The 24,034-nt window shown below is 45.2% G+C and overlaps 1 protein-coding gene across 2 annotated transcripts in view; it reads left to right on the forward strand.

Moving 5' to 3' along the window:
- The window catches only part of HK2 (hexokinase 2), a 69,786-nt gene that overhangs the window by 26,942 nt on the left and 18,810 nt on the right, over positions 1–24,034 (forward strand). For both annotated transcript variants that reach the window (XM_086327756.1, XM_086327757.1), the window contains exons 3-7: positions 13,753–13,901; positions 19,655–19,774; positions 20,375–20,470; positions 21,243–21,342; positions 21,682–21,865. In XM_086327756.1, coding sequence (XP_086183882.1) covers positions 13,753–13,901; positions 19,655–19,774; positions 20,375–20,470; positions 21,243–21,342; positions 21,682–21,865 — 649 coding nt within the window. The remainder of the gene's footprint in view (positions 1–13,752; positions 13,902–19,654; positions 19,775–20,374; positions 20,471–21,242; positions 21,343–21,681; positions 21,866–24,034) is intronic.

Genomic DNA, 24,034 nt, shown 5'->3' on the forward strand with positions numbered 1-24,034 from the left:
ACCCAGCATAAACCATGAGACAGTTTTATCTAAATTCATGTTAAGATCATATATATATATATATATATACACACACACACACACACACACACACACACACACAGGTGTGTAAAGTCTCAAGGACATGTATTAAGTTATTGGCAGGGTTTGCCTGGACTGTGAGGTTGGCAGTGACTACATATACGTGTATATGACAACTCAGCAATTCTACTTCCAGCTATACCTTAAACAAATTTCCATATGAACTCAAGGAGACATGTCTAAGAATGTTCAGGGCAGTGCTGCTTATAATAACAGTGTATTGGGAACCATTTATAGACTGTGTGTGATGGGATGCTATGCAGCATATTACCAGAAAAAAAGTGTATAAATATGGATACATCTGAAAAAAAAAAAAATGAATGAAAAAAGCAGGACATGTACCTCATAGTAGTTGAATGTAATTTAAAAAAAAAATCCCTCCAAGCAATGCTATATGTTGCTCATGCACACATCCTAAAATTGTTAGGGTATAAACTGGAAAATGTGCACCAGATAAATGTTAGGGTTGCTTCTGGAGGGAAAGAAAATTGAACTGGGGAGGGGAGCATGAGGGAATATAACTGAACGTGGTCAACATCAAGGCTTTGAGTTTTATGTTTTGTTAATTGGGGGCTGTGAGTTCTGGAAGGTGGCAGAGAGGACCGCTAACTCTTCAGTCAATAAAACTTGCCACAATGAAGATTCTTCTTTGTAAAGTGCTGAGAGAAGAAATGAGGGAGAGCTGTGTTCAGGGCTGCTGCCTTTCTCCGAACGTGTCACGCAGCTGGTGAGGCTTGGCTGGAGCACCTGCTTGCTGGTCAAGGCTGCGATCCAGACACTGTAACTGCTGGTGGTGACTGCGCTTCTCTGCTGCAGAGGGCTAGAGGCCTTGCGCAAGTGGTGCCTGATCCAGGCTAGCCTTCTTCAGCACCCTGATCAGCCCTTTCCAGTGTTACTTTTCTAATGTGGGAAATTAAACCTCAGATCTAAAGCTGTGATCTAGAGGGACATAGTCAGTGGCTGTCTAACTCTTCTGGACTACATACTCACAGCAAGAAACTCATGCATAGGAATGTTGATAGACAACTGAAACGAGTTTTAGGAATTAATGTGTATTCTTAAATGTGACACAGATCTATTATCTTCTCTACTTTAGAACTGTCTGTAGTCAGGACTTAAATAATTTTTCTTCAGCTTGCAGTGTGAAAGCCACCATCTTAAATGCTCCTCACCCAGTTTTGCCCTGGTCAGGCCTTTGTAAAATTGGCTATTTCTTGCCAGGGGTGAGAGGTGGTTTCAGCGCAGTGTGTGGTAAGGGGCAAAGATTAGAATTCTAGGTTTAAAAGACTGTGAAAGTTGTATGCTTTCAAGTAGTTCATTTATGCCCCAATCCTCCATTTTCTCATTTGTAAAAAGAAGAAGCATCGGAGGGTTGGCTCTCAGAATGAAGGGGGAGTCAGTCACGTAACTTTCTCAGTGTGTTGTAAGCCCAGTCATATGTAGCCACGACAGCAAGGTGCACACCCGGCACTGATTTTTGTTGCTCAGGGAGCAGGTGTGAGGGTTCATCCCCATCAAATGGTCCTGCATTTTGGAGCATGGACTGAGTTCCAGCTTTCTTAAGTCAGGTCTCAGCTATCTAATGGTAATCAGAGACCTGGTAAGAGAATGTGGGAGAGACTTCAGGAAGTTTCAGGCCATTCATTTATGATGGAGGCCTCCATTACACACAAGAAAAAAGAACCTCTAAATTATGGTTTGAGTTCTCTGTGAGAAGGAAGGGAATGTCAACAGCCAGAGTCCCATGGCGGCTGACTCAAAAATATCTGTGCTTCATAGTTTGTGTAGACCATGCAGTACAAAGAAACATAGTTGGGACAGATAAAAATGAAATATTTATAAATGATCCAAGGATTTCTTTGTTGTTGTTTTAATTGCTAAGCTGTGTCTGACTCTTTTGGAACCCTGTGGATTGTAGTCTGCCCCTGGTGACTCAGTAGTAAAGCATCTGTCTGCCAATGCAGGAGATGAGGGTTTGATTCCTGGGTTGGGAAGATCTCCTGATGGAAGAAATGGCAACACAGTCCAGTATTCTTGCCTGGGAAATCCCATGGACAGAGAAGCCTGTCGCGCTGCACTCCATGAGGTCACAAAGGAGTCGGACACAACTTAGCAAATAAACAATAACAAAAATATCTTGCTTGGTGACTGAATTTGGTGTCAGCACGGTATGTATATGAAAAATGCTCGTGATTTGTTTTTTTTTCCTGTAAGACAGTTTTCAGAGAGGGCAGTGGCACCCCACTCCAGTACTCTTGCCTGGCAAATCCCATGGATGGAGGAGCCTGGTAGGCTGCAGTCCATGGGGTCGTGAAGAGTTGGACACGACTGAGTGACTTCACTTTCACTTTTCACTTTCATGCATTGGAGAAGGAAATGGCAACCCACTCCAGTGTTCTTACCTGGAGAATCCCAGGGACGGGGGGAGCCTGGTGGGCTGCCGTCTATGAGGTCGCACAGAGTCGGACACGACTGAAGTGACTTAGCAGCAGCAGTAGCAGCAGCAAGACAGTTTTAGGAAGTTGAAAGAACAATATAATGAACACCCATATACAGACTACCTAGAGTCTACATTTATATTTTAACCAAATCTGTTTTATCACATTCCTCTATCCTTTTGTCTCTCAGTCTAGCTTGTTTTTCTTGAGGCATTGCAAAGTACATTGTAGCAATCAGTTCATTTCAACCCTAAAATTTCAGCGTGCTCATTGTTAACTAGAGGTCAATGCTACTCTTTTATCTTTTGATGTAAAATTTCATACCAGATGCAAACCTTAAATATCATATGATGAACTGACAAATACATACACCTATTTAATACAACATCTATCAGGATAGAAAACATTACCATCAGTCCAGAACTTCCCTGGTGCACTTTCCCAGGCAGCTCCTGTCCCCAACCCCCAGAAGCAGTCCCTGTTTTAAATCCACATGTATTACTAGTTTTTCTTGTTTTAGAACTTCCGTTATATACAATCATACAGTAGTTACTCTACACAAGGCTTCATTTACCCATCATAATGCAGGCTTTATCCATGTTGTGAATATCAGTAGTTCCTTTTTGCTTGCTGATTCTCTAGTGTGATTGGGATCCTATATGACATCAATTCTATGGACACCTGGGCTGTTTCCAGTTTTCCCCTAAGGCGATGAAAGCTACTATAAACATTGTTGCACAAGCCTCTATGTGGAAATGTTTCCATTTTCTTCCTTTTCTGGAGTAAACAATTAAGAGTGGAATTTCTGGGTCATAGGGTTTGGGATGTGTTTAATTCATAAGAAACTCCTGGACCAAAATGGTTTGAATTTTGGTTTCCAAAGTGGTTAAGCTATTTTATACTCCCACCAATGCTGTATGAGAGTTCCACTTGCCCCAATAATTACTGTCTGTAACTACCACTACCTGTTTTGCTTTTGGCAGTGCAGAGTTGAATAGAGAAAGTGTTTATTTGTATCTGCCAGGAATCTCACCATCTTGAGCTCGCAGTAGGCAGCCCTAACCTAAGCTTGGCTATGCATGTGATTGAGGTAATAGCCCCAAATACAGCCCGATTGGGACCTACTACATGCCTTTCAGGAGCAGTTTCATCTTGAGAGGAAATGCAAGAATAATTGATATCATTTAATGATCACCCATGATGTCTATTTATGTAAACAATCTACTTTATGCTCCATGCAAAGTCTACAAGAGAGATATTCCCAATTTAAAAATAAGACAGCTAAGGCTAAAAGAGATTGCCAAAGTCACCTGAGTCCAGTTAGTGACAGAATTGGACTTTAAGCATAGGTAGTCTTGACTCCAAGGCTGTAAGATTCATGTGTACATTGGCTCATGTTGCTGAAGAGAAGTTTCTAAAGCAAATCGAATTATTAGCTTTTAAAATTGACCATAAACATGGATTTGCTTTGTACCATTATAATCAGAAGCTCAAGTAGAACCCAACTAAAAATCTACAAATATTCCAGCATTCCAATTAATTATTTGTTAAATAATTTACAGTTTTAGCAAGTTCTTTTTACCCTAGCATTCCAACTTAGAAACAAGCAGTCTTTGTAGTGTGTCTTTATTGCCCTCGTCGTCTTGGCAAGTTTGTTTAGATACAAGCATGTCTTAAGGCAGAGTAGATGAGATGGTTGGATAGCATCACTGACTCAATGGACATGAACTTGGGCAAACTCTGGGAGATAGAGGGGGCAGGGAGGCCTAGGGTGCTGCCATCCATGGAGTTGCAGAGTCAAACATGACTTAGCAACTGAACAACAGCAAGGCGGAGTAAGATGAAGGTTTTGCTGTTTTGATCGTTTGATACTTCCCCACTTACCTGAATTGTGAATTGTTTATTTGAGTATATCTCAGTGGCAACCCACTCCAGTGCTCTTGCTTGGAAAACCCCATGGACGGAGGGGCCTGGTGGGCTTCTGTCTATGAGGTCGCAGAGTCGGACACAACGGAGGTGACTTAGCAGCAGCTTAGCAGCTACCCTCTGAAAAAGTGAAAGTGTTAGTTGCTCAGTTGTATATGAATCTTTGCAAACCCATGGATTGTAACCTGCCAGATTCCTCTGTCCATACAGTCCTTCTCTAGGGGATCTTCCCAACCCAGGGATCAAACCTGGGTCTCCCGCATTGCAGGCAGATTCTTTACCATCTGAGCCACCAGGGAAGCTTCAAGAATACTGGAGTGCGTAGCCATTCCCTTTTCCACAGGGTCTTCCTGACCCAGGGATCGAACTCATGGCAGGCCAATTCTTTACTGTCTAAGCCATCCTCTAGCTAGATTTAATTCCCTCCAGAGCAGGGAGTGATGATGATGATGAAGAAACTAGACTTAACTAATCTAAGTTGCATAGTGAGCAGATTGAAGCATTGGGATTTGAACCCAGCCAGCTGTGTTTCAGTGCCTGGGCCATCAGGCATATCGCTAGTGCTGCATTTGTACTTATCTGCCCCCGACACTGCTAGCACAATGCATTCATTCTTGTGTTAGTAACTTAGGCCTAGCTATTCAGTTCATTTAATAGAGTCCCCACTGAGTCTGGTCCTCTATGGGGCAGCAGTGTGCTGAACTACCTTGTGTCCCATCTTTGGAGAGTGAAAATTATCCTGGGGACATAAGGCTTGAGCAGATGAAATGATTACTCAATGATATGGGGTCACATAATGCAAGCACATGATGTGATAAAGAGAGACTAGCTGTGATAGGGTACACGGAAGCCGGCGTGGAACCCTGTAAGGAGCTCTTATCTTGGTTACTCAGCATTGCAGCAACAGCTGCGTAGTGAAGACATAGATCAATAGCTTTCATACATGCAGCTTAATAAGTGGATTTATATGGTACCTACAATATAAAATGAAGATTGTATTGATAAGCCTCCATATCGTCATATAATCATATAACTGGAGTTTATTAAACATTTACATGTGCCAGGCAATATGCCAAACACCTTTACGCCTTCATTGCATTGATCCTTGACCAAAAACTATATGTGTCTGTGTGTCTTTGTCCCTGTGTCCTAGGGAGAGATGGGGAGGTCCTGGCTAGATAGGATATTATGACTATCCCTTTTTAACAGATGATGAAACCCCAATGTTGGATTTCTAATAATTTGCCCAATTATATGGCTCATATTATGGCTGAATGTTAAAATGGGATTTGAACCCAGGTTGGCCTGCCTGAAAACTTTTACACACTCAATGCCTACACAGTATTGTAGCAATCATATTTTAATCCTTTGAAGAGTGGTTTCATATCTATGGAACTAGTATAACAGCTCTGAGTTTCTTAAGAAACATTTCCTGAGGATAAAAGTACCAGAGTGGTGCTTCCTGATGGTGTTTTGGGAGTTCTGGGGGGCACTTAAAAAGTGTTATGTGCTCCAGGCCCCTTTAATTGGAGCAGGTTTATGTTTCTCTATTTGTACATTTTTGCATTCAGTATCCTGCTGGTGTGCTATAATGGAGTATCTGAAATCTTGGAACTTAAAAAGAGACCACCAGATGTGGTGATGACTGTGGTGTTTCCAGGTATGTAGGAAATACATATACATGCCTTGAACCGATTGTCTGGCAAAGTTAGTTTTGCTGGCTTACGTACCCAAGACCTGGAGATTTTTAGTTGTCATCTCAATTGGAGTCCATGCCATATATTCTTAGAGTAGACCGTCACAGCACCATGCTACCTTCCAGGATCCTCAGAGCTCTGGGAACGCTGCATCGAAGCTACTTATTTAAAGAAGGCTTCTGGAGCTTGTGGTTCTGAAGAAGTCCATTTAGTCACCAGAGGAAGCCCCAGGGTCGGGAGGTGGGCCCAGTTTTCAGCCTTAACAAGGCAGGGCATTGCCACTTTTGAACACAGCTGCCTTTGAGAAAAGGGTATACTGCTAGTTAAAACTTCAGAACAAAACCAGACCTGTTCTATTTGCAAGTCACCCTTTATGCACTGGTTGGCAAACTGCTCTGAGCTCCCTATGGGAGGGGCAGGTGGTGATCTATTTTAGTTAGTGGCAAGTACCTAGTGATTGAAAATAAACTGTTGGGAAATTCAGCTGGCTCTCACCCCTCACAAATTACGTGGACATTGGGAGTGGGTGACTTGAACAGTGCAGGAGATATGGCCTGCTCAAACACATTACTGATGTCCCATCAGCCAAGATATGGTGAGTATCACATTCGGGCTGTTAGTTACTCAGATGCCGTTTTAGTCCTCTTCAGCCTTTCCCTGGGATGGGTGAGTTCCCAGGAGAAATTGAAATCCCTTTATCTTGCTGATCTTAGGTGTTTGATAAGAACCTCAGTGAAAGTGCGGCTTCCCTGGTGGCTCAGACGGTAAAGAATCCATCTGCAATGCAGAAGACCTGGGTTTGACCCCTGAGTCAGGAAGAGCCCCTCCAGAAGGAAATGGTAACCCAGTCCAGTATTCTTGTCTAGGAAATCCAATGGACAGAAGAGCCTAGTGGGCCACAGTCCGTGGGGTCACGAAGAGTCGGACACAACTGAGTGACCAACCCTCACTGAAAGTGGGCACAGTGGTAGTTCAGGATGGGGACTGAGTCAGCAAACAAACTCTACCGGAGGGAACACCTTGAATCTTAAACCACTGGGCAGTTTGATGGAGGGTGGCAGGACCTAATACTCTATTGCTAGTTCCTTTTTTTTTTTTAATTTATTGATTTGTCCATATCAGGTCTCAATTACGTCATGCAGGACCTTTCACTGTGGCGCATGGACTCACTAGTTGTAGCCCTTGGGCTTCAGTAATTGTGGCATGCAGGCTCCCCAGCTGCGGTGCTCGGGCTCTGGAGTGCGCAGGCTTAGTTGCATCATGGCATGTGGGATCTTAGTTCCCTAACTAGGGATTGAACCTGCATTCCCTGTGTTGCAGGACAGACTCTTAACCACTGGACCAGGGCTTAGGAGCAGGGAAGCCTGGCCTGTTCCTCTTCACCGTGAGTTATTTGCTTCTGATAGAGGGTTGTTACCCCTTCTTTTGTCTGTTTTTGGAGGGGCATGTTCTTAATTAGGAGGTCCTTCATCGAAGAGGGCTTGGGGAGTGTCCAGTAAGTTGGGAACAGGCGTTTGGTGTAATGGTATGAGACAGCACCAATTTGCGGCTAGCGGAAATACCTGCCTCAGAAAGCTTTAGTAGGTCCTGGGTTCCTGTGAGGACAGGGGTGTGTCACCTCTCCAGTGGATGTCTGTCTGCCACCTCCCACTCAGTTTTGAAATCATTAGGCCCAGAGGGGTGGGGCAAGTTACTGATAGAGATAAGGGTGTTTTTGCTTTCTTTTTCAACACTTTATGGCTTATTGCTTCCATCCTAGACTCTGCGTCAGGTAATCCTCAGCTTCAAGGAAGCAGCCCCATGAGAAATATGGGTGAGGTGCGTAGGGACCGTAGGTGTTGGGGTCAGATGAACTTGGGGTCAAATCCAGCATGCCTTTACCCCTGAACGATCTTAACCAAGTGACTCAACTTCTGAGCCACACTCTCACTTCCTTTGCCACCCAGGCCAGCTTAGAGCGTGTGGCAACCTCTGGGTTTTATGCTTTTGGCATTGATAATGAAGAATCCCACCCTCCCACACCTTCCCACCCCCTGCTTTTTTGGCCGTGCCACAAAGCTGGTGGGATCTTAGTTCTCCAACCAGGGACTGAACCCAGGCCCTCAGCAGCAAAAACTCAGAGCCCTAACTACTGGACCGCCAGGGGAGCCCCAGAAATTAATAATTCCTTATTTGAGAATTTATAATTTTCTCATGAGCAGCCTCCTTGCTCACTACAATAGAAAACTTTGCTGGAAAACTAGACCTGAATTTAAATTTTGGTTTTAGTTTTTCTTGACTTGAGCCTTGGCTTTCTTATCTGGAAATGGGGGTCATTGATGATTAATGCAGAGAAGGCAATGGCACCCCACTCCAGTACTCTTGCCTGGAAAATCCCATAGACCGAGGAACCTGATGGGCTGCAGTCCATGGGGTCGCTAAGAGTTGGACACGACTGAGCGACTTCACTTTCACTTTTCTTTCATGCATTGGAGAAGGAAATGGCAACCCACTCCGGTGTTCTTGCCTAGAGAATCCCAGGGCCGGGGAAGCCTGGTGGGCTGCCGTCCATGGGGTCACACAGAGTCGAACATGACTGAAGCGACTTAGCAGCAGCAGCAGATGATTAATGAGATTATGTTTGTAAACATCATTTAACAAATTTCTCTTCTATTAAAAATATCTACATATTGGGCCTTAAATTAACTGAATCTCCTCCACACCTGCCTCTGTCTTTTCATTGTTTTATTACCACAATAATTCAGATGCAAGTAGGGAAGTCTGAGCTGTGTCCTGGAGACCAGAGGTGAAGGCAAGGTTCTGGGCTTCAGTTTTTCAAAAAAGTCACATAAGAAAGTATAAGATGAATTTGATCTTTCAAATAAACCTATAGTAAAACCTTGCTTCTTTGATTTTTTGTAGTGGTGGTGACACCATTTAGAAGTAACTGGAGAGAGAGATTTATAAAGGAGAGTGAATGCAAATATCCAACTGGAAAAAAAATTGCAGATATACAACCAATGAAACTATCCTTTTTAATATACAAAGAGCTCTTTTAAGTTATTAATAAAGGATATATGTTTAAAAGGCAAGACATGTGAGTAGAAAATTCATAGAAAAAAGAATTTACACTGCCAGTTGGTAATTCAAAATGTCTAACCTACACAAAGGAAAGAAGTGATTAATTGTACGTGACATAGACACACTGGTAACAGTGAAACCCATTTGTTGGTTTATCTGGAAAGAATTTTTAGGAAGATAATTCGGTGATATCTTTGGTTTTCCTGGTGGCTCAGATGGTAAAGAATCTGCCTGCAATTCAGGAGACCCAGGTTCGATCCCTGGGTTGGGAAGATCCTCTGGAGAAGGAAATGGCTACCCATGCTATTATTCTTGCCTGGGAAATCCCACGGACAGAAGAGCCTGATGGGCTACTGTCCATGGGGTCACAAAGAGTGGGACACGACTGAGTGACTAACACACTTGGTAGTTAAAGATATAAATCCTTAGAACCAGCAATTCAAATCCTTTTCACAGAATGTGTCAGCTAACAGTCTTCTCTGTGTTTTTTTTTTTTTTTTTTAATAATTTCCTTTCTTTCTTTTTGCCTGTGCTGGGTCTTATTGCTGTGAGAGCTTTTCACTCGTTGTGGCGAGCGGGGGCTACTCTCTAGCTGGGGTGTGGGGGCTTCTCTTGTTGCGGAGCCCCGGCTCTAGGGCGCACAGGCTTCAGCGATTGCAACATGTGGGCTCGGTAGTTGTGGCTCCCAGGCTTGAGAGCACAGGCTCTGTGGTTGTGGCTCAGGCCCTTGGTTGCTCCGTGGCATGTGGGATCTTCCCGGACCAGGGATCAAACCTGTGTCTGCTGCATTGGTGGTCAGATTCTTTCCCACTGAGCCATCAGGGAAACCCTGTTTGGTTTTTTGTTGTTGTTGTTATTTTTAGTATTTATTTATTTGGCTGTGCCGATTCTTACCTGTGGCACATGGGGTCTTTCAGTTGTGGCCTGTGGGATCTTTAGCTGCAACAAGTGGGACCTAGTTCCCTGACCAAGGATGGACCCTGGGCCCCCTGCCCTGGGAGCATGAAGTCTTAGCTCCTGGACCACCAGGGAAGTCCCTGGCCTTCCCTGTTTTTATAGTATGAATATATCTAAGGACACTCAGGGCGTCCCAGGTGACCCAGTGGGTAAAGAATCCACCTGCAATGCAGGAGTCATAAGAGATGCGGGTTCAATCCTTGGGAAGATCCCCTGGAGGAGGGCTTGGCAACCCACTCCAGTGTTCTTGCCTGGAAAATCCCACGGACAGAGGAGCCCGGTGGGCTCCAGTCCATAGAGTCTCAAAGAGTCAGACATGACTGAAATGACTGAGCACACACAAGGACACTCAGGAAACATTAATAATGGTTGCTTTGGGGATGTGGAGAAGAAAAGAGATATCTGCTTTTCACTTTTTCCCACTTTTGTACTGTTTGAACATTTTGAAAAATCAGATGTTAAAATTGTTTTCTAGACATAACAACTTGCTTAACAATAAAATACATCTTACCTCTGATCTTAGGATCTTCTTAAATATTTTGTTTAACAAATGAACCGTCAATGAGCAAATGAAATATGAGATGTTTTCTTAATCTATTGCCTCATACACCAAATATAATCATTCAGCAGAATAATCTTGCTGGGCCTCACTGGGCCCTATGCCCTGTGGCTGTGTACTTAAGAAACCAGCTATAGGTTTCTCCTGTAGATTCTCCTGCCCCAGAGCCTTGCTCCTGCCCAGCCAGTCTGACTGTCCCAGACCCACAGATACCATCCCCTTTCATACCAAATGACATAGCCTCTGCTCTGGACTTCTAGGATGTCCTGGAAGGTAAACAGTGGTGGTAGGACTTGGGCCAGGAATAGGATAGGAGTAGGCAAGACTTAGAGGGGCTGAGAACTAGGAGAGAGGAGCCACGTAATCAAAGAAGCCATGACAGCGACAGCAGTAACTGCCGACTGACGGCTTACCGTGGACCTGTATACTCAGTTACAATGTGTTCTGTATTTTGTGTAAGCTCATGAGCCCTGGGAAAGTCAGCATTATGAGCCCTGTTCTGCAGGCGAGGTGACACGCTCAGACCGTCCATACAGGTACTGAAGCAGCTGAGCTGGAATTCAAAACGGAGCCTGCTGCTGCTCTGTGTGAGCAGCTCATGCATGGTGGGGAGGTGGGCACTAGGGAAGGGGTCCATTCAGTGTCTCAAGGGGTCACCTTACAATTTAGCTCCAGGCGTCATGATGCTGGGCCTGTCTCAGAGATATTGGACTCTGGAAGGACTAAAGTCTTTGGCTGTGTTAGTTGTGATTATGAGTGTTTGTGGAGGGGCATCAGGCAGCAGAGATGAAGAGGAATGTCTGAACTGGCGGAGTCTGAAAAGAATGACATTCCTTCTTGGGAATGGATTTATCAGCAGTACTTTATTATTTGTGATTTCCCTACAGTCCATCAGCAAATACTGCAAAACCACCATTCTTGATGGAGCTATCCCCTCCAGTGAATCCAGCTGGGCTAGCCTTGAATCGTGACCAACCAGGGGCAGCCTCGGCTGCCTCAATCCCCCGCGGTCGCCGATTCAGCAGATTCACTCATCCTGGGCTGCAGAATGCTGAGGCAGGCGATTCATCTTTGATTTTCCTTTTCATCCCCCATGAGAGCCTCACATAGTTTTCCCTACAAACTGGCTGATGTCCCACTGCCAGGGGAGGCTCAGAACTGGTATGCCTGGAAAAGTCACCCATGGCCACAAGGGGAGCAGTCTCTCTAGATGGGGTTGAGGTTGCCCTAGCTATCTAGCAATGGTGGCTAAAGGGCTGGGGGACCGCTAGATGCAATGGAAGGGACAGAAAATTAGTACTTCCTGAGGAGGAGTGCTGAAGTCTCTGGCAAAGATCCTGGTGGCTTTTCTTAGACAGATTTCTTCAGTCTTGCCTCAGGATGTTTCTTTTACTTTTTTTCAGTCTGAGAAGCAGCCCTGACGCTGGGCCTGGGGGACTCAAGTGTGAGTGTCAGGCTGTGTTTGCCAAGAGCCTGGATGGAAGGTTTCTAGTCCTTATTGAGTGTGTTCTGAGTTCTTGGTATTGTGCTGGGTACTTGAGGCATCTTACTTGGTTTTCCCCTTACCTTAGCCACATCAGGTAGGAGGCTCCTGCTCTGGAGATGAGGCAGCTGAAGCTCAGAGGCTCAGGAATCTGCCATGTCCCCAGATTGGCTGGAGTTCTGGTGTGGGTAATGTGGGAGCCAGAGCCAGTCTCTCTTATGTATTGTTACCAGCAAACCAGGATTGTGTGGAGGTAAGGCCCATGTAATCTCAGGGGCATGATGTCCACTTCAGGCTGCCCCTCTGGATGATAGGGACTGTGTTGGTGAGTGCCCTCAAGGACCTGGGCAGAGGTTGGCCTTTCTCAGGACCAAACACTCCTTGCTGCTGAGAGCGTGTGGGTCAGAATAACCCCTTGTTTCTCTTAGTCAGAGTGCATCCCAGATCCCTTGATCCGTTCTCCCTTACTTCAGTGGCAAGTCTCCCATCAGGAGAAGGGCTGAGTATTGACAAACATGCCAATAAGTGAATCCCCCTCCCACCCCCCGAAATAATCATGTATCCTTTCAGAAGGCGTGTGGCGGGGCACTGGAAGACTGGTGGAGCAGGCCTGGTTGAGGAGACTGCTCAGGGGACAAGTCCACCTTGTCCCAGTCCTGGCCTGCCCCCTGAGCCCCAGCCCCGGCTTGGGCCTCCACGCCTCTTCAGCACTTCCATTCTGCACCGCACAATGGTGTGTGTCCCTGCAGCCCCTATTATCTGGAATCTAGATGTTTCCTGTTCGGCTCTGCTTATTTCCTGGAGGGACTGTGCCTTCCCGTGGCACCTGGAGCTCTTGACCCACTTGTGTCTGTGGAGTCTCCCTCTCTCCCCTCTCGCCCGCGCCCTGTGGCTTATCGGAGTGGCCGGACTCTTGTCTCATATACTCTTAGGTCAGCATTCTCTCACACTTGAGTAAGCCTGGCAGGGGGCACCTGCTAGACTTATTTACGAGGCCTCTTAATTTACAGTTAGCTGGATTCCATTCCACTCCCTTGTGTGACTCTCATTCCTGCCGAGGCATTTTGCCGTCACTGTGTACAAACTTAAAGACTACATTTTGTTCAGAGATCACAATTTGGCCAAAGGCCCAGGGGGGCCACGAGCTTGTAGCAGTGTATTGGGTGTCCTTGGGGCATGAAGAACAAAACCGAGGCCTGGTCTCTTGATGCAGGGCTTGATGGGCCCTGTGAGCTCAATGGGGACTTGGGTGAAAGCCCTTGGGAAATAGTCAGCTTTTGTGAGGGGGGTGGGCACCCCATCATTGGATAGGAAACTGATTCTTCATGTGTATCCTAAAAGTAATATACAAGTGCTTAGCATTAAGAAAAAGAATGAGGCAATACATAAAAGTGTGTAGAAAAAACTAAGACCCACTTTTTTCACCCACATCTCATCACCCAGAGATGACCTGTCCAGTGTTTATGGCAGGATTCTTGGGTTTTATGTTTTGGTCTCTGTGAAACAGTTACACTTTGTCTCCTGAACTAATAGTGGCCCTTCTCTCTGCAGAACATGGAGAGTTCCTGGCTCTGGACCTTGGAGGGACCAACTTCCGTGTGCTTTGGGTAAGAGTAACAGACAATGGACTCCAGAAGGTTGAGATGGAGAGCCAGATCTATGCCATCCCCGAGGATATCATGCGAGGCAGTGGCACCCAGGTATGATGGCCACTGGGGCTCTGGGCCCTACAGGAGCAGATGATGCTCCTTCTCTGTGGTCTTGGAGGGAGGAGACCTTGACTCCCCTCTTTGCCGGGTGATGCCCCTCAACGCCTGGAAGCTAGGTGGGGGCCTCCATCAGGAGAGGTGCATGTGGCCAGAGAGCATATGTATGAGACCCCAGGGTCTGGATATGCTTTAGTGGGAGGGATTTTGACTTTCTGTCTCATCTGAGCTTTGCTTGCATGCACTGGTGATTGAGGAATCTGATGTCAGGAGGCTGGACCAGTACACCTGGATACCTATGATTAGTGGTGTCATTGAATAGCAAGTCAGGAGAAGACATAATTGTGGCTTGACACTGCCACCTGTCACAGTGATTGTTCTGACTCACTGTTGTTAGCATAGCAAAACACGGAATGGAACCTGCTTCTTAACCTTTTTGGTTATTTGCTCTCCCTCTTTTTGACGTTCTAAAACAGAAGAGGTTTTACACACAGGGATAGGAGCCTGTTGAAAAAAATCCAGCTTTGGGGTGTCTCTTCTACCTGGCGCTGCAGTGGGCTCTGTGTACTTCCACACTGGCCCCAAATCATACTAAGTCATCCCCACATCTCTGTGACCCCAAGTCACGTTCTGTACTCGGCACATACGACAGAAAGAGTGGATGGAGAAGAAATGTGAAATCCAAGTAAGAGTCGTCTCAGTGATAGCTAGAAGAGAACAAGCAAGGATGGGCTTGCCATCATGATAGTGTCCGAACGTGTGTTGAGCACCTACTGTGTACCGGCTCACGGATCCTTGCTGGGAATCAAAGTCCTGGTCTGATACAGATGGCTAACAAACACTTGAAAAGATGTTCAACATCACTCTTTATCAGAGAAATGCAAATCAAAACCACTATGAGGTACCATTTCACACCAGTCAGAATGGCTGCGATCCAAAAGTCTACAAATAATAAATGCTGGAGAGGGTGTGGAGAAAAGGGAACCCTCTTACACTGTTGGTGGGAATGCAAATTAGTACAGCCACTATGGAGAACAGTGTGGAGATTCCTTAAAAAACTGGAAATAGAACTGCCTTATGATCCAGCAATCCCACTGCTGGGCATACACACTGAGGAAACCAGAAGGGAAAGAGACACGTGTACCCCAATGTTCATCGCAGCACTGTTTATAATAGCCAGGACATGGAAGCAACCTAGATGTCCATCAGCAGATGAATGGATAAGAAAGCAGTGGTACATATACACAATGGAGTATTACTCAGCCATTAAAAAGAATACATTTGAATCAGTTCTAATGAGGTGGATGAAACTGGAGACTATTATACAGAGTGAAGTAAGCCAGAAGGAAAAACATAAATACAGTATACTAACGCATGTATATGGAATTTAGAAAGATGGTAACGATAACCCTGTGTACGAGACAGCAAAAGAGACACTGATGTATAGAACAGTCTTATGGACTCTGTGGGAGACGGTGGGAAGATTTGGGAGAATGTCATTGAAACATGTGAAATGTCATGTATGAAACGAGATGCCAGTCCAGGTTCAGTGCACGATGCTGGATGCTTGGGGCTGGTGCGCTGGGAAGGCCCAGGGGGATGGTATGGGGAGGTTGGGAGGGAGGAGGGTTCAGGATGGGGAGCATGTGATTTTTTTTTAAAAATGAAAAAAAAAAAAATAAAAATAAAACTCTTAAGGTGAATTAAAAAAAAAAAAAAAAAAAAAAACAAAGTCCTGGTCTACCCTTTCAGTTCTTCAGATCCAGCGGGGCCACCAAGACACGCACATCGGCCCACCAGAAGTAACACACGTTTGTGTGGATTTCCTCCTTTCGTCCTCACACTAGCCCTAAGGCTGGGTGCTTCTATTGTGTCCACTTTTAGATGTGGAACTGGGCTTTGAAGGATTGAGTGACTTGGCCTTAGATTACAGAGGAGGGAGGGGCCAGAGGCAAGGCGCAAAGCCAGATCCAAACAACCAGAGCCTGTGTTTGTCCGGCCCTAGGAGGCTCCATCCGCTTTTCAGGCCCCGTGATGTGGTCTGTGGGAATGGTGCTTCCTGGAATTAGGCAGTATGGTGGTCTAGGGTCCCTACTACCTGCCCCTGCTTCCAAAGTAGAAAGCACTCCCCAGAGGGGCTAGTGCTGACTCTTGGGGGCTCTCCCCCTCAACAGTTCCCCCAGGAGAGCCTTCCTACAGAGGGTGCTCATTGCCATGACAGCAGAAGTATCTGGTGGGTGGGTGGGTGATGGCCACAGGCCCAGCCATTGTTCTCTGTTCTTCGGTATCCAAGGACAATGGTGACCCTTTCACCTGCTCTGCACAAGCTTCCTCAGGATGCTCTTTCTGCTCCTACTCTAGCTGCTCTCAGTTCATGGAGAGGAATCACCTAAAACATTCCTGGATACTTGCACAGCTATAGGGATCACTCTTGAGTGCTGGCTATTCCTGCTGTGTTTATTATACCTAATATGTACTCAATAAAAGTGTGAATGGAGGAGGTGATATCTAAGTAAGGAGCACATCTTGCATGGTCACCTCTTGAGCCTTAGAGCTTAGAAGAGGTAGGAACTTCTCCCTTCTAATGCACTGTTCTTCCCGCCACAGCAGACCACCTCCTGGGAAGGGAATTTCGGACCATGAGCAGGACATGTAGGGGAGAGAGTTTTAGACCCTTTGTGTGTCCTTGGAGACGGCCCTGAGGAAAAACCTGCTTTCCTTGTTTTAATGCTGGGGCTGGGCTACAGTCTCTGGGACTGTAAGATCTGAGCTCCACTGAGGTTGTCACCTGGCTCCAAAATACAGAAACAAAATGTGTTAGTCCAACAAATCTATGAAAGCCATCTGAAAGAAATTATGACTCGATTGCAATACAAAGGCTTCCAGTAGATTAAAAAAATGCTATATAAAAATGAAACAAAGAAAACTAGAAAATACAGGTGCTCATTTCATCCCAAGGAAGGGAAAGAATGCTATCATCGTAAAAACTGCAGAAAACTGGGATGACCCAGAGGGATGGGATGGGGAGGGAGGTGGGAGGGGAGTTCAGGATGGGGAACACGTGTACACCTGTGGCAGATTCATGTCAATGTATGGCAAAACCACTACAATATTGTAAAGTAATTAGCCTCCAATTAAAATAAACAAATTTATATAAAAAAAAAAACTGCAGAAAACACTTGGTAAAAAGATTGGAAGGAGAGTCATAGTGGCTATTTTAGTGGTAGAATTATTGATGCTTTTTCCCCTATCTTTTCCTTTTTCTTTCTTTCTTTTTAAAATATTATCTATCAACCTTTAATTATAGGAAAACAAATAAAATTTAGTTAAAACCATGACCAAATCACCATACTCAAAACTTGCAAAGGTTTTTGAAGATCTGTGAACCCAGGTAGTATGAGTCCCAGACAAAGTCTGTCTCGTGGCCCATGAACTTCCACTTGGGAACAGTGAATTACAAATGGTAATAGCAGCCAGTTTAGATTTTTTAGTGTTTCCTGTGAGAAGGGGAGTGAGCAGAGTCTCAGATCAGTAATGGAAAGGAAGCCTTTTTCCCTTCATAAAATAATGCCCTTTGAGCCTTTTTATGGTAGGAAAGTGTTAGCTCTTTCTCCCAGTATCTTATCCTTAGATCATCAGCTAACAGAAAAGGAGATAGTCTTCCTTTAAAGGAAGCAGATGGTCTCCTCCTCCCCTCTTTTAAAGAGCTGCAGGTTCTTCTAACCCAACACTGTCCCATAGAACTTTCAGAGTGGTAGAACTGTTCAGTATCTGCCCTGTACTGTGAGGCAGCCACTAGCTACTTGCAGTATTGAGGCCTTGCATATGACTAGTGTGATTGAGGAAGTGACTTTTTAAAAATTCTAATTAATTGAAATAGCTACAGATGGCTAGTGGCTACTGTATTGGGTAACACATTATCTAATGCCTCTTCACTGCCTCTCTCTCTGTTTTTTTTTCCTGCCTACCCCTGTTGGTAGTGCAATTGGACAGAGCAATGATCAGGGCTGGGAGAGGGGAAACCATTTCTCTTTCTTCAAACCCTCCCCCTATCTCTGATGATTGGCCTTATCTCTTTGCACAGCTTCTGTAACTTCCTTTTTTTGGATCACACTATTGTACTAAAGATAATTTTGATTAGAGTACCAGGAAGAAGGTTCTGGGAATTTGTTTAACCCTATTGTAAATTGTGTCACTGATCAACTTGCCAACAGAACAGAAGTTGCTGAATATCTATCCAGAAACCCTCTTTCCACATTAAAATCCTTGATCTCTGCTCAAAGGAGTTGGCATTTAGGCACTGGGGATCCTCTTAGTGAGAGAGCCCTGTCATTACCCAGCATGTACTCTTGAGAAAGTTTTGGCTTGGAAATTGAGTGTTTCAGCATTACCTGAGGTTAGTTTTACACATGACCAGACAGAGACAGGATCCACTGGGAAGTTCAGTTAGAGCCAGTCCCTTCTAGAAGGGGCTGGCCTTGTCTTCCTAGATTCTTCCCACTGACTGAGCATACCCCAGACATCTGGGGGGCCAGTGCACCTCTTATCCTACCCTGTCACCCCAAGCCTCTCAGTCCCTTTGTAAATGCAAATACTTTTGGTGGTTTAGTGCAGTGGTTCTCAAACCACTGCTTCAGGATTACTTTGAAGGCTCTACCACCACCTTCTGATTCAGGAGGTTTAAGTTTGGACATGATGATGATGCTGTGGACTACACTTTGGGAGTCCCTGGACTAGTGGAATCTTCCTTACTTCTGCCCAGAAAAGAAAAGAAACATCTCCTTTCACCTCTCTTGGCTTTTAGATTTTGCCATCTGGTCAACCTGGCTCTTTGAATCTGCTCAGTCTTTTGGACCTTTGCTTACTTTTTGCACCAAAACATTCCTAGCCTCAGCCTCTGTGTCGAAGGGGTCACCAATTTCTCTTTGAGGATTTTGAATGGGGAAAAAGGAAGCCAAGGGGCTATGGGCTTTGGGACAAATGGAAAGTGGATGATTTCTTAGGCTTACAAGTTTTCTTGGGAGCTTCAGATCCTGCTTACAATAGTTATATTGTGAGTGAAGCTGCGCATCCACAAACCCTGTTTCTTTTTCAGTGCTCTTTGTGAACTCACTTAGGTTCTCATATTGAAGTTAGAAAACAAAGGTAACTTCTTGGAATTGCCCCCAGAAGACTGGTTTTTAGAATGGAGGAAAGATCTAAAAGTTACTTTTGTTAAGTTCATTTATAGAATGCCAACAGAGAATCTCTCATCCCCTCCCCCAGTCACAAGAGACCGGATTGCTAAAATACTTGTTGGCAGTCAGATGGGTTGCCCTTTCTGGTAAGATAATCAGCTGTGCCTCCTTGTCAAGGGAGATTCTGACAGAGCCACTAAAGGGTACTCTGTTCCTAGGGCTTGCGATGACTTTCTGATTAGCTTTGGCTGCGATTTTTCCCTGCCTAATGTGGTTATTTTGATAACCCCATTGTGGTTTTGATAAATGGTCTAAGTGGAAGACAGAATTTAATAATCACTAACTAGTGTTAAGTCCTTATATGTGTTGACTTATTTAATCCTTTTGGTAACTTGTGAGCAGGTCCAGTTATCACCCCTATTTTATAGATGAACAAACTAAAACTTCAGAAGGGATACATATCTTGCATGTACTCAGCCAGCCTAGTTCCTTTCTGAGCCCAAAGTCCATGCTCTTCATCTCTATGCCTTTCTGCCTCCCTGCTCATCTTCCTGTGTTGTGTGCCCTTAGCTGTTTGATCACATTGCTGAATGCCTGGCCAACTTCATGGATAAGCTACAAATCAAAGATAAGAAGCTCCCTTTGGGTTTTACCTTCTCATTCCCCTGCCTTCAAACAAAACTAGACGAGGTAAGATGAATCCTTCAGACATTTTTGTTGCTTCATTCTTTGGACTGGGGGGACTGGAAAGAACTCTGAGCCACTTGCTACTATGGTGATGGAGCTTGCTCTGATGGATTGCATGGACAATGTTTGAGTATTGGGAAATCTGTCCTTCTAGGAGAGTGTGTGTAGGTGTATGTGAGAGGGATGGTAAAGAGGTATTGGATAAGTGGGGAGTCTTAATCACTGTCCCCTCAGATGACTAAAAGCAGGCCGACATACATTGCACATTATCCATATCCCTCTTAGGGAAACAGGAGTGAGAAATTAGTCAGGGACTCCTTTGTTCTAAAGTGTCATGATAAACATCCTTGAAAGTTTACAATGTTAGGATACAAGAATCTTATTTTGGCAGTTCTACAGCCTGCTTCTTGGGGACAGTAAATCATTCATTTAACCTCCTTACTTGGTCTCTAACATAGTTTCTCCTTCACAGGCTAATAAGGAAGACCTGTATAAATTCAGTCAGGACTTTAGTTTAGTTTAGCCCCATGGCAGAGGTCTCCTAATGATGAGGAGTACAGACTGAGTTTTGTGGGAAATCAATATTTCTTGGTCCTTTTCCAGAGTTTCCTGGTCTCGTGGACCAAGGGGTTCAAGTCCAGTGGTGTGGAAGGGAAAGATGTGGTTACTCTGATCCGGAAGGCCATCCAGAGGAGAGGGGTGAGTAGGGGCAGCAGAGGGAGATGCAGGGGCTTGGGGTCTGGAGGCCCTTTGCATTCTTTTGAGTCCACTCTGAAGTCTTGCCTTGTCGGGTCCTTAAATTGGCATGAGAATTTTCTGTGGGTCTTAAGGAGAGGTTTTCTTTTCTTCTTCTCTGTTATGTCACCCAAAAATCTTCGTTTTTTTCTCCCAATTTTATTAAGAGTTAGCTCCCAATAAAGTATAAGTTTAAGGTGTGCTGCATAATGACACGCCTATATATTGAGAGACAATTAGCACACCAGTGACCTTATATATGATCAGATGCCTTTGGGGTCTTTAGATTAGCATGATGGACAACTAATCATAGCCTTGGTGAAAGAAAAACCCTCATTTTCAAATGAGAAGTTTGGGATTTATGTTGGTATCAGGGTGGAATGGGGCAGAGAAAGGACACGATAAAGGTCTAGTCACAGAAGGGCAAGACCTACTGGGAGGGAGGGAGAGATAGAGAAAGAAAAGAAGAAAGAGAATGAGAAGAAGACAATGATAACAAGACACGCTCTTCTTATCGTAGTAACGGCTGTGAACTACACTGCAGGCCTGCTGTAAGGGAAGTCCTCTGTGATGAAGACCAGTGGGGTGGGCAGTGAGATGCTGTCGTTAGACTGGATCTGGACCCAACTTCCAGCTCTAGCCCTGCTCTTGAGCTGTGTGTCTTATTACTCTTCGTCTTCACATCTGTAGTCTTTCTGTGACAGTGAAAGTTAGGGTTCCCCTTTTATCCCTGCAGGACTTTGATATTGATATTGTGGCTGTAGTGAATGATACCGTTGGGACCATGATGACCTGTGGCTATGATGACCAGAACTGTGAGATTGGTCTCATTGTGGGTACGTGAACACTGCGTGTGAGCATTGTGGGTGTGTGAACAGTGCTGGCCAATGGAGTGCGGGTGTGGGCTGCAAAGAGAGGAGGAGTCCATGGCCTGGATCTTCCTTTGTACTTCCTGTTAGAAGATAATGGTATGGTCACTTTTGAGGGCTGAGCCAGGACTTGAGGAGTTGTGGGTGGTAGTGGGTTGGACCATGTCGAGATGCCCCAGGAGCCTCCAGGGAGGAATCCCAGTCACACTGAGCGGTCTGAGGACAGAGTTTTAAGAGGGAGATGGGGGCTGGGGGCTGGGGGAGGACAGTGTGAGTGGGTGCTGAGCATTCTCTTGTTTTGTCCAGGCACAGGCAGCAATGCTTGCTACATGGAAGAGATGCGCCACATCGACACGGTGGAGGGCGACGAGGGCCGGATGTGTATCAATATGGAGTGGGGGGCCTTTGGGGATGACGGCGCGCTTGATGACATCCGTACGGAGTTTGATCAGGAGATCGACATGGGCTCTCTGAACCCCGGGAAGCAACTGTGAGTGGCCCCCTGTGTGCAGTGGGCTCAAGGGCTGGGCTCAGGAGCTGAGGTGGGGGCTGGCCAGGGCTAGGGGGTGGTTCTTATTTTTACTTTACAGCTTTATATATAGCCCCTAAAGTTACCAAGGCACCCACTGCTTATGGAAATGTGCTTGTTACATATATTGTGACTATCAGTTGCTGAGAGCTGTCTACAAAAGATAGAGCAAGTGGACAAACCAGAGTATGGCTAATAATTTGACCCTCAAGAGTGGTCATTTTAGAAGATCGTATTCTAAGTGTGCTGCCCTGCTCTTTCACTCTGCCTTCAGGCTGTATGTTGTCCATAGAAACAATTTGTGCACCACATAAGAAAAGCCATGATGAGATAGCAAAGATAAGGGATCTGAAAGCTCATTTCATAGCTCCCACCTCTGTCACTGCCCAGGGCATGAGGCTGAGAGTTGGCTCCTAATTGCTGCCTATTATGAACTAGGCTGAGTTGCAAGAGTCCCAGGGCCTCTTGCTATAGCTGTAGGCAGGCTCAAGGCCTATAGAAAAGTTGGTTAAGGAGCCCCTTTGGCCTCCTTCTCTGGACCTGTGGTCCAACCTTGGTCCTTGGGTGGACTGGAGGAGGGGCTCTAACTTTTTTTTTGGTCCCTGGATGTTATATTCTCCAATCTGGTCAGACTGAGTTTTTGGTTACTTCTGGCTCTTATAAAACGTTATTTCAATCTCACAAACATTTGCCTAATGTCCTTATTAAAGATCTTGAAACAGGGATTGCCGCAAGCTCTAAAGGCAATTACAAAACATTTTGAGCAATCAAGTCCTCTCTGGCCTTTTTTTTTGAGCCTTGCGGGATCTTAGTTCCCTGGCCAGGGACTGAACCAGGGCCCTCAGCCCAGAAAGCTCAGAGTCCCAACAACTGTACCGCCAGGGAATTCCTAGGCCCTCTATGGTCTTATTGGTGCTGTGACTATTGTAGGAAATCTAGTACTTATCCCTGCTAGAAAGAAATAAAATCCAACCTTATAAACCAGCTTTATAAGAGAGTCTTTTGCTCTATGGGGGGGTGTCCTTGCTTCCTCAAAGCACAGCTTATTTAAGTCACAAGCTTCTCTCACATGTTGAAAAGAGAGTCCATTCATAGAATACTGGCTGTGTCTACCACGGCTGGTGAGAAATTCATGGACTGAAAAAACTGCTCAACAAACAAACAAAAACAAAAAAGGCTGGGAGGACATATTGCCAATGGATCAACTATCCCTGAAATTATTGCTGGGCTTGAATACGACCTTTTTTCTCACTCGTTATATTTCTAAATAAATGCGTTCCAAACACCAACTGAAACAAAGTGTTTTTAAAACCTGAGATAAAAACTTTTACCACTCACGCTTCAGAGCCCCACTGGCACCCTCCCTTATCTCTCACAGAACCAGCTGTTTTGGAGAAGGTACGGAAGTAGACATGTGAGTTCCTTACTGCCGAACCTGGGCTGCCTCTTAGGCAGCGTGCCTGTGCGGCACTTAAACATTTTAAACATACCTCCTGCTCAAGCAGCTTTGCCAGCTCTCCACTTAGCTCTAGTTCTGCCATACCTGTGTTTGGGTCTTGGGCAAGTCACTTCCTGAGGGCCCGGCTTCTTCTCTTGTAGTGTGCACCAGGTGACTTTGGAATTTCTTCACACCCTGCTCTGGGCCTTCTCTGAAGGCCCTGTGTGGGACCTAGATCCTTTCTAAGATACCAGGAAAGGGCCTTTTTTTTTTTTGGCTAAAAAGAATTGCAAGGGCGGTTTCGCCTGTCGTATATCTAAGCCAGGAAGACTTTATAAGAAAACACTGTCACCTAGTGTTGAAAACATAAATTACCCAACTTCCCTCTCGGCTATCTTGTCGCCTTCCTGCTCAGAAACTGCCAACATGTCTCACTTCCAGATTCCCCAAACCGTGCGACACTTAGAGCTCCTTCTCATCTGTCCCTATTCTTGCCCAATCCCCCTTCCATCCCACGTTGTTCTGTTTTCTCAGGAAACCACAGATGGCCTGCAAGGGGAAGGAAGTTTGAGGTGACGAGTTGCTAGCCCTGTGCTCCCAAGTTTAATTAGAGTGACCTGTGTTTTTTTTTTTTTTTTTCCTGCTTGAGATAAATACTGAGGTTTTGCATAAGAATTCATTTTAAAAGAGCA

The sequence above is a fragment of the Bos grunniens genome, chromosome 11, assembly GCF_055505025.1.
Source record: "Bos grunniens cultivar Pamir isolate PY7600 chromosome 11, Bosgru_T2T1.0, whole genome shotgun sequence".
Taxonomy (NCBI): Eukaryota; Metazoa; Chordata; class Mammalia; order Artiodactyla; family Bovidae; genus Bos; species Bos grunniens.